Genomic DNA, 13,854 nt, shown 5'->3' on the forward strand with positions numbered 1-13,854 from the left:
CCCAGGTCCAGGCAATAAGCCAGAGCTTCCCAGGCAGGATGTCCTGTGGGCGAATGAATGTATGAATACAAACCTGGAATGCAGGCATTCTCAGTCCTACTTTATAGGTGAGAAGCCTTTCAGAGAAGCTGAGTAACTTGTTCCAGGTTAAACAGCCAGAGATTCGCTCCAAGCACATCCAGGGATGGGGAGGGGCTCCCACTCTGTCTCAAGATCCCCCATGACAGGGAGGGTGCAAGACACAGAGACAGCAGACCACAGCATTCACACGGTGGCAACACGGGCATGGGAGAGCCGTGCAGGCTCCTGGGCAGCGGATGGGGGGAGAGGGCCCTGGGTTGAGCTCAGCCTGTATTTGTCCTGGATCCCCAGGAGCAGGTACCGGCCCAGTGGGAGCCCAGGAACACACCTGCTGCATGGACCGAGGGTACTGGATGCCAGCCCCACTGGTGGGTGCTCTGGCAGGCCTTCAGCAGGGGAAGGCACGGTGGTCTCCAGCTTCAGGGAGCTCCATCTGGCAGGCCCTGGTGGGAGGCCAGGCAGGGACGTGGCAGGAGAGAGTAGACCAAGCCTGGCCCCCTAGGAGAGCTTCATTCCTTCACTTATTCACCCATTCATTCATTCAACAATGAATCCATTGTCTCCTCCCTGAAGAAGACAGACAGAACCCAACAAAGGTGTTTGAGCAGGGGCTTTTTTTTTTTTTGATATGGAGTCTCACTCTTTCGCCCAGGCTGGAGTGCAGTGGTGCAATCTCGGCTCACTGCAACCTCCACCTCCCGATTCAAGCGATTCTCCTGCCTCACCCTCCCAAGTAGCTGGGATTACAAGTGCACACCACCACGCATGGCTAATTTTTGTATTTTTAGTAGAGACGGGTTTTCACCACACTGGCCAGGCTGGTCTCAAACTCCTGACCTCAAGTGATCCTCACACCTCAGCCTCCCAAAGTGCTGGGATTACAAGTGTGAGCCACTGCGCCTGGCCGCCCAAGAGATTTAAGGGGCACCCGTGGTCTGACACTTCCACAGGCTTCTGCCTGAAAAGCACCTGGTTCTCTGGTCAGGCTCAGATGGGGAAGGAAAGTGGCCCGGTGGCTGCTGGAAGCTTGGTGGCAGCAGGTGTCGAGGGCAGACATGGCAGCATTCTCAGGCTGTGCTTCTGGCCCCGTCTGCAGGTGGCCTGGCCTTAGCTTGCTAGATGCAGCTACTTGAGCCTCAGTCTCCAAAGACATCCCCAGGCTGCAGGAGGATGGGCCATCTCTCTGCCGTCCCTCACCCGGCCTCGCTCCAGGCACTTGCTGCGGAGGCAGACTTTAAGGGGGTGCCAAAAAACTCAGTAGTCAAGTAAATGATATTTTAATGCGATATTTTAAAAAATTGAAATAAATGCAAAAAATCCATTTAGAGCAAAATGGCAGAATTTTGAATAAAGACAGGATCCGATTGTCCAGCATCTTCCTGTCTATGAGGTGTGCTTTTAAAGACACTACCCTCTTAGAGGCCCAGGTAGATAAATCGTGGAACTTTGAAGCTAGACAGGTCTTGGTTTGTTTCTGGTTCTGACTCGTATCCACGTGTCCTTGGAAAAGTTACATATCCTCTCTGAACTCCAGTTTCTCACCTATAGAGAAAACATGAAGCAAATAGCAACTAGGTTGAATGGCGTGGGGTTATTCATGAGGCATGCCTATAGGGCACCTATCACAGTGTAGGCCCTGGGCACACAGGAGATGCCCGGTGGACATAGCTGCTGCCCTTGCTACTGACCTGATATGAAGAAGGCATCCCATGTGGCTGGGAAGGCAGGGTGGGCTGGAGGGGCCAGTGGTCCAGGCAGCCTGGCATGTTGCCGTGTGCCAAGCACTGGGCTGGCCCTCAGCTGGTCCTCACCACCACCTTAGGCGCTATGATTCTGCCTGTTGGTACAGATGAGGAAACTGAGGCTCAGATGTCAATGACTACCTGAGGTCCTCTTGCGGGGATGCAGCAGTGCCTGGGTGGAGAGGCCCTGCGTTGCGTCCTCAGCCTGTGAGTGGTACCTTTGCGAGATCCTGGGGAGACATTGGCTCTGGTCTCCTGTCTCCTGCTCTGGGAGAGGGCTCCCCCAGAGAGAAGCCGGAAGGTGGGCCTGGCTGGTAATGAGCTCTCTTGTTTCAGGCTGCCCTTCCCCCCTGGGGACCGAGTGACCTTCAACGGGAAGGAATGCATGTGCCAGAAGTGCTCCCTGCCCGTGTCGGTGGGCAGCAGCGCGCACCTGTCCCAGGGCCTCCGAAGTAAGTGGGCGCTGAGTGGGGGCGTGCTGAGTGGGGGGTGCTAAATGGGTGGGTGTGCTGAGTTGGGGGGCGCTGAGTGGGGCGTGCTGAGTGGCAGGTGCTGGGGGGCGCTGAGTGGGGGCAATGCTGAGTATAGGGCATGCTAAGTGGGGGCTTGCTGGTTGTGGGAGGGGGTGCTGAGTTGGGAGCTTGGTCTCTGCAGTGCCCAGGGACAGGGCCTGACAAACAGGGACCCAGAGCAGCAGCAGCTGCAATGAACGCTGTGGATAAATGTGAGGAGGCAGCCAGGGATGGAAGTTTCTGGGGCTCTCGTGCCGCCAAGTCTTTGCACTGGCTGTTTCCTCCACCCCAGGTGCCACTCCTGCTTTCCCATCTAATGCCCACTGCTGCTTTTGCCCAGCTCTAGCACACCTCCTCCAGGAAGCCTTCCAGGTCTCCTTCAGGTCCTCTCCCTCTGGCATTCACTCTCCTCAGCTCCCCCCTGTTAATTCCAGGCCACCCGGGACCCCTTTGCGGGAACCCGTAGAAGAACACTGAGCTCCGGGCTCCTGCAGTCAGGGGCCCTCGGGTTCACTCCTCCACCTCCCAGGAGTTAGGCCAGGTGTGTATGCAGTGGGGGCTCAAGATGCTTCCTGAATTAGGAAGCAGGAGGTTGTTAGTGTGAAAAAAAACAAATGGCAGCCGAAGTGTCAGGGGTTTGCAGGTATGGGGCCAAGTATCAGCAAGGAGTGGGCAGCCAGGTGGCCTTTCCCAGCTGGGGTGGCTCTGCCGGATCATGAGATGGCACACAGGCTCTGGGAGGGGAGTCCAGCACACCAGGCCCCGCCGCTGCCAGGCACCTGCTGCAGAAGCCCGCTCTGAGCACCGTGGTCACTGGGGTGTCCCCAGAGGCAGGGCCACGTGTCCCCGGACAGAAGAGGAGTTTCTCCTGATTTCCGGAGTCAGCATCTTGCCTGCAATTAATTTCCTCTCCTGTGTCAAACACCTCCTTTCTCCCCCACCTTGTCTGCTGTGTTGAGAGTCTCTACAGAGGCGATTCCACTTCCAGCCTCCCAGGAGTGCAGCATTGGCCCTGGGAGCTGGTGATAATTTGACTCTGTGAACCGAAGCAAAGGCTTCATCCCTTGGGATGAAGTTCGCAGCAGCACTGGGTCGGGAGGGTGCTGCCTCGGGGCTTGCTAGGAGAGTCCTCCATTCAAAAATTTCTCTCCAGCTGGGGCCTGGATTGATTGATTTTTTTTTTTTTTAAACGTAAACGTGATTTTATTTAATGCCTTTTATCTATCTTTGAGAATTTGGCTTCACAAACAGTAGTACTGTTATAATTAAATTCAGATAGTAATCAAAAGCTCTATGGCAAATTTTAAAAGGGGGAGATAAGTTTTGAACAGTTTGTCCAAAGCTTCCTGGCACCCAAATTAAAAAGGGAAACATGGGCCGGGTATGGTGGCTCATGCCTGTAATCCCAGCACTTTGGGAGGCCGGGGCGGGTGGATCACCTGAGGCCAGGAGTCCAAGACCAGCCTGGACATGGTGAGACCCCGTCTCTAATAAAAATACAAAAATTAGCCTGGTGTGGTAGTGCCCACCTGTAGTCTCAGCTATTCAGGAGGCCGAGGCAGGAGAATCGCTTGAAATTGGGAGGCAGAGATTGCAGTGAGCTGGGATTGCACCACTGCACTCCAGCCTGGGTGACAGAGTGAGACTGTCAAAAAAAAAAGTGGGAGGGGATGGAAATATGACCAACCACAGAATCAGTGTCTGAGATTTTTTTTTTTTTTTTTGAGGTTTTCAAAAATACCCTTGGCAGAAAGGCTCTGCCCTCTCCAAATGTAAATTTATTTTGAAATATCAAATTTGCATTTTCAAAGAACAAATGTTCCCCGGACCCCTAGATATCTAATAATGTAACCTGCCCCTTCCCCCAGCCTGTGGTGAGAATCCTGAGCTTAGAACCATTTCTGTGCCTAGAAAGCATTGAGCAGCAGTCCTGGCTCCTATGTGGATGTCTGCAGTCTTCCCAGTCCAGCCTCCTTTTGTTTCCCCAGCAGCTGTGCCTGGAGGAGCTCTTCTGAAGGTGCAGGAGTGCCCTGTACCTGGCAGGAGTGGGTGTGCTGGGTGCTCAGTGTCCATCAGGGGGCGGAAGTGCCGAGGGGTGGGCCAAGGCCTTTCAACTCCAAAGCAAGTGAGCTCACCCCACTAGGACCAGAGGCTGTCCAAGGTGGCCTTGGTTCTGAAACTGGAGACGCAGGCTGAATTCCAGCAGGTGGGTCTGGAAGGGGGAGGTTGCTACAGGTGAGAAGAGAGTGCAAAGACTGAACACTTGTGAAATGTGCTGGGTGCACCCCCCAGACCCATGTGAGTGGACGGGGCTGCAGCGTGGGCACCTCCCAGACCCGTGTGAGTGGACGCGGCTGCAGCGTGGGGACGGGGAATGGGAATGGCGCTGAGACACCAACACCAGATGGCAGCTTCCTCCAAAGCCACGCCATGGTGTTCTCAGTACATCTGGAGGCCGTGAGGAGCCATATATGGTTGTGGAGTAGGGTAGAGTCAAGTCAGTCCAGAATGTAGGAAGCAGCACCATCTGCCTGGCCAGCTTGCTGGGCCTGGGGGCAGCAGGGCGGGGCCTCACATGGCTGCCTGTGCGGCTGCCCTTCCCTGGGGAGGGGAGAGTGGCTGGCTCTTGAGGCAGAGCTCAAGCTTGAGTCCCGTGGCCCTGAGCTTCCCTCTGCTGCCCCAAGCAGGCCACTTAGGAATAAGAAATCCTCCAGAGTGGGCTGCACAGGCTTCTTCCAGGAGGAGCAGCCAACACCCCGCATGCCTCAGCTTCCCCACCACGCTCGTTGGGAGGTCCCCTGTGTCCCTGAAGCTCTGCCCCTTCCCATGAGGCCCCCAGCTCTCCAGTGCTGACCCATTGCTGGTCACGAGCCTGTCACAGGGCAGCCATTGCATAGTGCAAGCACCTTGCCGACCCAGAGGCAGCTCTGAGCCCAGATACCCTGGGTGGACCCTGCATTCAACACTGTGTGCCGAGGGCAAGAGGTGTCCCCTCTCTGGGCCTTTGATGTGGGTGTGGGGCCAGCCAGGGGTGTAGGCGGCAGGCTGGCAATTGGGAAAAATGGGCTTGGCCTGGGGAAAAGGGATGGCGAGCAGCTCCATCCATGCTGAGAAAACCCCGAGGCTACTTCTTGGGCCTGGCTGCCCCTGGCTCTTTAGCTCCACCCCCTGGACCTGGGGAGGCCCCACCAGAGCGAGGGATGAAGGCACAGGAAGGGGTGTATGCAGTCCTAAGGTCCCAGGCCCAGGAATGGGGCTTTGGGGTCCTCCACTCTTCCAGCAACGGGGCTTGACCACCTGGGCTGTGGCACGTGGAGCCCCTGTGTCCCCTGCTCCTGCAAGGGTAGTGCTAAGAGGGTGTGTGCCCTGACCAGAGCCCCCGCCCCCTTGCTGGCTGCCTGGGAAACAGGAGAGCCTCGGGGTGAGGCCGGGGTTAAACCCAGGAGCTCCCACTGCTCCCCGGCTGCCTAGGAAACAGGAGAACCCCTGGGTGCGCCTGGGAGGTAAACCCAGGATCCTCGCAGGAGCCCCCGCCCCACTCTGGGCCCATGGCAGGTCTGTGTCCCGGTCTAGTCCTGACCGCAGTGCGTTGGGGCTGAACTTGAACGTGTTTTATCTTTTCCAGCGGCTTTTCTTCCTCAGTACAGTTTCCTAATTGGAGCTGCAAGCCAAGTTCATGGATTTTCAATCACTTTCAAGTTTTGGAGCTCGGTCAGAGTCCTTGTTTCCAAAACTCAATCTCAGATTTGATCTAGAATCTGAGACTCCCCCCTACTCCCCTGATCCCCGGTTAGACCTGGGGTGCTGCGGGGGGGGGGGTCTGGCTCCTGCACCTGCACCCCCTGAGCTCCAGCTGAGGCTCCGGGAGACTGCCTGGCACATCCTAGGCACCCCCCAACAACCACCCCCACCATGACCACATCTTGTGGAAGAGGGAGCATTTTGGGGAAAATAGGAAAGTGGAAGGTTCTAGGAGGGTCATGCCATTGCTGCTGATGGCAGTGCCAGCCAGGATGTATGGGCACGTGGCCAGCTGACATTGGGGGGTCCTGAGGCCCCTTCTGCCCTGCTAGAGACATGCTGCCGCTGACAGCTCTAGTCCACAGCCTGTGTCACACAGGACTCTGAGCTGCCATGTGCAGAGCCCGCAAAGCAATGTGGAGCTCCAGATGTGTTTAGAAAGTGAGGATGTGGTTTCCATGGCAACACTCCTTTTGCACCTTGCTCTCATCTCCACGTGTACTGCTGATAGGAGAATGAGGGGGCCGAGGCAGGTGTGAGGTTCACATACCCCCTGCAGCTTGGAGCTCAAGGTCAAGGGAGCTTCTTGGCAGGGGAGGGCACCGGCCAATATGGTAGGAGGCAGAGTGGCGGAGATGCCCGCAACGGCATCACAGAGAGAGCAGGCCTCCCACGAGGGGACCACCTGGCAACAACAGCAGTGGCACTGAGAGCAGAGGTGGGCCCACCTCACCGGTCAGTGTGTGTGCATTTATTCACAGATCACACATGCCCTCACTCCAGGGGCACAGAGAGGTGAAGTGACTTCCCCAGGTCACAGCCGGTGGGGGGCATTGCTGGGATCTGACCGCTGCTCTCTGCTGTCTGTCCTCTGGTCGCCACACAGCCCCATGTGCTGTGCTCCCTTGACATGCAGAGAAGCCAACAGAGGCTCGGAGCTGGGGATCTCAGCTCCAGCACCATTCACATGTGGGGCCAGAGAGCCCCGCTGAGGGCAACTGTACTGGCAGGGTTAGCATCCTGTGTCCACCACCCACTAGATGCCTGGAACCCCCTCCAAGTTATGACAATCAAAAGGGTCGCCAGACATTGCCAAATGTCTCTTGGGCAAAAGTGCCCCAAGTTGAGAGCCACTGATGCAGAGCTTTGCAAAATGTGCCTCATCACCTGCTAAGTGGGGGGAGCCAGGAGGCTAAGTCAGGGCTGTGCGTCGTCAGCCTCTGCAGAGACACAGGAAGGAGTGTGGCAAAGAGGGTGATGTGGGGGTCGCCTCCTCCTGGACTTGAGAAGGGTGGAGGCATCCTCTCACTTTGGTTCCCATTCATTCATTCATTCATTCATTCATTCATTCCCCACGTGTTTCTCAAGCACACAGCCTCTGCTGGGCATCCAGGGTCCTGAAATGAGTAAGAGGCCCCCCTTCCCTCAGAGTTTGAATCTGCTCTCTGGCTGTTTTCCAAAGTAGCATGTGAATGTGGTCACTTAGGAAATCCTGACCTTGACCGATGGCTTTGTGAGTGTTCGTTTGTTTTAATTGTTAAAAACAATATGACTCAGGTCTCTGCCAAAAGAAACTAATGAAGCCATGCATGGAAGCAACTTCCACTGAGCTCTCAGTGCACAGCAGGCCCACGGGGGGTCTCGCCGATGCTCACTGCTCACCCAGGATGCACAGGGCTTTGGGCCAGGTCTTCTGTGTAAATTAGCACTGGATCCGGGCAGGCACCAAGTGAGGAGGTGATCACCCCACCCCACGATGAGGAAATGGGGGCTCCCGCAGGAGGAACATGCTCAGTGTGACCCAGCGCATAGTGGGGACCAGGATTTGTACCCAGCGTGTCGGGCCCTGGGGCCACCTTCTTTCCATCTTGGATAGAGGTTTCCTTGGGCACGAGGGGTCCCTGCTTGGTCTGTGAATTACTCAGGGGCTCCTGCAGGTGGCAAGGCCCTGTTTGTCAGACACCCTCTTCCTGCCTGTCCATCACGGGGTCCGAGGCCCTGCCCTTGTCATGCCCCCAACACACAACCACACCCTTAAACACACGCAGACACACACTTCCACAAACACACAGACACACTCTCACGTGCAGACATATTCACGCATGCAGATGCAAACACATACATAGACACACTCACGCACCACACACACACTCACGCACCAGTCACACACACTCACGCACCAGTCACACACACTCACGCACCACACACACACTGACGCACATTCAGCTATGACAGGTGCAGGTCCCTGGAGTGAGGACGTGTGTGATCCATGAATCAATGCACACCTGGGTGGTTGACTCAGTGGGCCCCGCTCTGTCCCCGTTGCTGCTGCTGTTGTCACCAGGTGTTCACCTTGTGAGAGGCCCTTTCCCTTGGGGATGCTGTCATGGCATCTCTGCCACTCTGCCTCCCACTCCCCGCCCCTGACCTCATATATTCACAGGAAGACTCACGGGAAGACTCAGGTAACATACAAATGCTCACAGTCCCATAAGACACATCCACATACTTACAGTCACACGCTATGCACACAGATGCACACGCACTCACATGCAGCCCGCTCAGGCTCATGTACCAGGCTCTCCCCAGCTTCCCAGCCTGCTCCAATCACTCTGCCAGGGGCACCCCTGCCTGCAGCACGCCCATGATGCTGGCTGTGGAGCCCCCGGTGTGGTGGCTCATAGGGTGGAGGGACTGTGGGCCACTGGCTCAGGGCAGGGCCAGAACCTGGAGGCCCTGTGCACAAAGACCAGGCCCTGGGACATGGGGCAAGTGAGCAGGGCAGGCACGGCTGGGAAGGACAGAGAGGGCACCAGGAGGCCAGGCAGGGTCCCACGAGGCTGGTGGCCACAGGGTGGAGAGTGCCAGTTACCGTGGGGACGGCAGGAAGAGAGAAGGTCGGTTTGGCTGGCTGGGTGCGGCGGGAGAGCTCCCAGGGCTGACTGGGTTGGGGGCTAGGGGCTGGCTCAGCCCTCCCTAATGTGGTCCATTTCCCTTTGGTGGGCACATCAAGTCACAGTTGGGTTCAACCTGGTATGTCTCAGTGCCAGGAGCCGACTCCGCTCTCCTGCACAATAGGGCCTCTGTTTCTTCATCTAGGTTTCCCCAGCTCATAGCCCAGGCTGCATGCAGTCAGCACTAAATGCATGCAGGGTCAAACTTCCCCAGTTGCCTTCCCCATGCTCCAGAGACTGCTGTGTAAGAGGCTCCTCCAAGCACACTCGGTGTGGCTGCTCATCTGTCCCGCCCCTCCCGGCTGCCCCAGGGGCCTTCACGGAGTGTGGAGAGCAGGGGGCCTCCCCCACACCTCTCACAATGGTTGGGGTGTCTGTGTTCTGTTCTCTCTCTTCCAGGTTGTGGGGGCTGCGGCACAGAAATCAAGAACGGCCAGGCCCTGGTAGCCTTGGACAAGCACTGGCACTTGGGCTGTTTTAAGTGCAAGAGCTGTGGGAAGCTCCTGAACGCAGAGTACATCAGCAAGTAAGTGGGGGGAGGGCTCCAATGAGAGCCTCCGCTCAGGCTTCCCTACTCTGTGGGGGTCCCACACTCTGCACGTGTCCCCAGCGCCACCCTCTCTGCGTCTCTCCTATTCCTCACGCAGCTACTACTGCCCTGCTGCTGGGTGAGAAGCATGGCTCAGAGCTTAGCGAATTTGTCCCAACAGCCTTATGTCCCCCTTCCCTGGCCAGCCCTGGCTTCTCTAACGGCATTTGCAGCATCCAGCTCCTTTTTTGTGGATGAGAAGCAGAGCTGCCAGGGCTGCCAGTGCTGAGTTTTTGAAGTGCCTTCCCTCCCCGTCTCAGTCCCCCTCCACCATCCCCATGGGATCAGCTGCCCTTTCTGGCGCCTGGATGTCCTGCAGGAGGTGAAGCAATGTGAGCAGAGGCCAGCACGGGGATGAGGAGAGGGGGCTGTCCCATCCCAGGTGTCAGGGCTGGGGCCCCACAGCCACGCACTCTGTCTTCTGCAGAGCGGGGGCCCCTGGGGCAGCTGCCACCGACACCGAACATGTCCCACAAATGTGCAGTCACGCTGGGGTGGTGGCCGATTTGGGAACTGGGGAAGCCTTCTGGGAAGATCACAGCCTTGAATGGAGGCAGCTCAGGGCCAGGAGCTGGGGGTGGGTTTTAACCCTGGGGGATCGGGGACCTGAGGCAGGCAAGCCTTCTGCATGGCGCAGGTGAGGAGCGAATATGTGGATGAGCTGAAGGAGGGCAGCTCCTCTGAGCACATAGGGCCCCTTCCTGGGAGCTAGAGGGTCTTCTGGCCACTTTTGTCTGTGCTGTGCTTGTTCTCAATGCCCAACGGGAACAAAATCATCACAGGAATTGATGGAGATGAAAAACTCCCTGTGATAAAACTGCACGGAGTGAGGCACACACACACACACACACACACACACACACACATATGCATGCACATTTGAGCGCGTGTCACACAGAACCTGAATCACATCTGTCGATGTGCCTGTGTTAACTTCCTGGCTGAGGGTGTATACTAATTCTGCATCACCACTGGGGAAACTAGGCAAAGGGTACATGGGACCTCTCTGTATTGTTTCTTACAACTGCTGGGGAATCTGCAATGATCTTCAAGACATCATTTTAAGTAAAACCTCCAAACCAAGGTGAGCTTGCACCCAGGGTGAGGGACCTGTGAGGTGCATGAGTTTCCCCGCCTGTGTCACGGTCAGCCAGGGACTGCCCGGTGTGGTGCACACAGCACTTTAATATAAAATGAAAATGCCCAGCCCTGTGCAGGCGGCAGGCCCCTCCCGCAGCGTTGGCAGCTCACCCACACCGTGCATGTTACTTAGCAGCCTCCAGAGCTGTCCCAGAATTGACGAGGAGGGCGTTGGTGTTGCCATGGAGATGTTATCTTTAACCTCCCATTTGCTGCAAATACACCCATTTGTGGGTTATTACGGGAGTCCTGAGGTCAGCGGCATTTGGAAGTAAGCCTGAGGACTCATTGTATGTCTCCCCCTCACGTGGAAGGAAGGGCTGCCACTCTCTGAGCGATGGCTCATCCCAGCTGTGGGCCACTTCCAGGCCGCAGCCAGAGAGGGGCACCCAGGCCCGGGGCTCGTGACCCCACATCCTGGGGACCCAGCAACAGTCCAGAGCTTGGAGGAAAAGAACGTGAGCTGGGGTCTAATCCACGACAGCCTGAGAAATCCTCCCTTCTGTAGTAGCTGTGCAAAAACTCAAACCAAATTTGGAACACTACAGCAACTTCAGCGATGCTGGAGGGGGCGCGTTGGAATGGCAGGCACTTCACTCTGTGCCAGTCACCCCCTCACGTGCTGGGTATGGCCGGGGCTGAGAGGACAGCCCTGGTTAGTAATGACAATGGATTCAGCCACCTTGGAGAGTGCCTGCCATTCTCTTCATTAGTCCTTACTATTATTTCCCCCATTATGCAGATGGGGACACTGAGGCTCAGAGAGGTTAAGTGACTTGCCCAGGGTCACACAGCTGGGACGTGGCATTTGAGCACAGGCCTGTTCACTCAACCACGGCTCAGCAGAGCAGTGCCTCCCCACACTGAGTGGCCACTGCTGACCTGCCGTCCCCGCATCTGCACAGCCATCCATCTTGGCATGTTGATCTCTTAATAATCATGATAACGGGTGTGAAGATCAGCTCAGGAGCTGTGCCAGGGATGACCCTGCAGATGGCTTTTCTCTATAGCTCATTTATGGAGACTCGGAGGAAGCCACTGCTGGAGGGGCAGGCCCAGGATGACGGGCATTTGACACCAATTTCCTGAGCCCTATGCACCTGGCACATAGCAGGCAGGCTGCACGTGTGCATGGGGAGAGGGGATGGACGCATCCGTGCAGCCCTCCTGCTCTTTCCTGCACTGCGAAAGGCTAGGCCTCTCCATGTGTGGCTAGAGCCAGCCTTTGTCACCGCTCATATTCAGGGGCTGTGATGCAGGGCAGGATGCAGGGGGGACAGTGAAGTCTTGTCCTAACCTACCACACCCTCATCTGGGCTTTCTGTCATCCTCCAGCCCTGTCCCCAATGTGGGTGCCCTTACTGTCCCCCCTTTTTGGCTCACAGTTTTCTAAGGCACCCCAGATGTTGAACTTTGGATGGAAGGAGCCAGAAAGAAGAGCCAGGTCTACAGAAGCAGCTCTTGTTTCCCAGAAGCTGCTGCCGTCAGCCCCTCCCACCCACTGGGCAGGTGGTCTGGCCTGTGCTCCTCAGTTTCTCCGTCTGTGAAATGGGACCATTGTCGTCATATTTCTCATGGGGCTGGTGTCTGTGAGAGCCCAATGACACTGCCTGTTGGAAGCATTGTTACCTGAGCAGGAGGAGGTGGGCATTCCACCACTTTGAGGGCAGACCCTCTTGTTGGTGAGGGTTGTTAGATCTCAAGAGTCCTCGGGCGACCCCCGCCCTGTGTTGACTGCCTGTCTTATTGCAGGGATGGGCTGCCCTACTGCGAAGCCGACTACCACGCCAAGTTCGGCATCCGCTGTGACAGCTGTGAGAAATACATCACGGGGCGCGTGCTGGAGGTAAGTGCGGCGGGCCAGGCCCCTGCCCTCTCTGAGCTAGGGCCTAACTGCCCCCTGGGAGTTGACTGGGAGATTTGTGTGTGTCTCTGCAAGAATCTGTGTGGCTGCAGCTTCACCTCCCTACTCCTGCCGGCTAAGCCACTGGAAGCCCTCGTCAGCTGTCCAGGGCTGCCCAGCGCCACCTCCTCCAGGAAGCCTGCCTTGTGATGCTCTCTTCTGTGCCACTTGACAAATTCAGAGCATGTGGGAAGTGCTTTGAGATGTTTTGGCCCAGCTGTTTGCTGTCTAGATTGGGACTCAGAGGCACGGAAGATGGAAGAGAGCCCAACCAGGACCTCGTCCCCATAGGAGGCACAGCAGGGTCACCCGGCAGGCAGGGCAGATAGCAATTACGTGGGGGGAGCTTCTGAGGTGCTGATAGCTTTGTGTGCCTTAGTCCGGGATGTAGTCATGTGGGCGTGTTCCCTGTGTGAAAATTACACATTATGCCCTTTTCTACATTTTGTTCAATAAGATAAATCCCATGGGGCAACTAGGACCAAACCCCACCCTCCAGATTCACAGACCCCCAACCCCCATCCTGCAGCCCACCCTCCGGATTCACAGATCCCCCCACCCCGTGGCCCACCCTCTCTGGATTCACAGACCCCCCCTGACCCTGCAGCCCCTCCTTGGCTCAGTGCTGGGTGCTGGTCAGGCAGGTGGACTGTCCCCATCCCTGGATTGGCCCATGGTCCATGGGGGAAGCGACAGGTGACCGGGGGGTCTCGAGAATGGAAAGGGGCTGTGCCTGGTGTGGGAGCCCCTCTCGAGGAGGTCGCAGGAGCTGGCCTCTGGGGTTTGGCTGGGAGGATAGGGTGGGGTTGGGGATGAGGCTGTAGGGAGGGGCACTGAGGAAGGCCTTGGTGCAGGGAATGCTGGGCCGCACTGGAGTTTTAGAGAAGCTCCCACTGGCTGCCGCAGAGGCCTGTCTGGAGAGGGTGGAATGGGGTGTACCCTTGGATCCCCAAGGCTCCCCTCTCCAGCTCCCACAGCTGGTACCCAGGACCCAAAAGTATTCAGAATGCGGAGGGGAATGGAACAGTGAGTGCAGAGTGGCTTTTCTGGCAAGAAAAAGGCAGCTGGCGGAGAGCTGGACCTGGCCTCAGGCTGCCTTCTTTCAAACCTCCATCCAGCAACTCTACCTGGTGGGGAGACAGGGCTGGCCACACCCATCCCAGTCCCAGTCACTGTGTCTCATTTCCCTGGC

General features: G+C 56.9%; 1 protein-coding gene across 21 annotated transcripts in view; it reads left to right on the forward strand.

Annotated features, from left to right (window-relative positions):
* Positions 1–13,854, forward strand: part of ABLIM2 (actin binding LIM protein family member 2) — a 190,682-nt gene that overhangs the window by 65,876 nt on the left and 110,952 nt on the right. For all 21 annotated transcript variants that reach the window (XR_008502116.2, XR_010125999.1, XR_010125997.1 and 18 more), the window contains exons 4-6: positions 2,160–2,275; positions 9,430–9,556; positions 12,512–12,605. Coding sequence is in view for 16 of the 21 variants with exons in the window: in XM_054485249.2 (XP_054341224.1) it covers positions 2,160–2,275; positions 9,430–9,556; positions 12,512–12,605 (337 nt within the window). In the remaining 5 variants the exon portion in view is untranslated. The remainder of the gene's footprint in view (positions 1–2,159; positions 2,276–9,429; positions 9,557–12,511; positions 12,606–13,854) is intronic.

This window comes from Pongo pygmaeus, chromosome 3, assembly GCF_028885625.2.
Source record: "Pongo pygmaeus isolate AG05252 chromosome 3, NHGRI_mPonPyg2-v2.0_pri, whole genome shotgun sequence".
Taxonomy (NCBI): domain Eukaryota; kingdom Metazoa; phylum Chordata; class Mammalia; order Primates; family Hominidae; genus Pongo; species Pongo pygmaeus.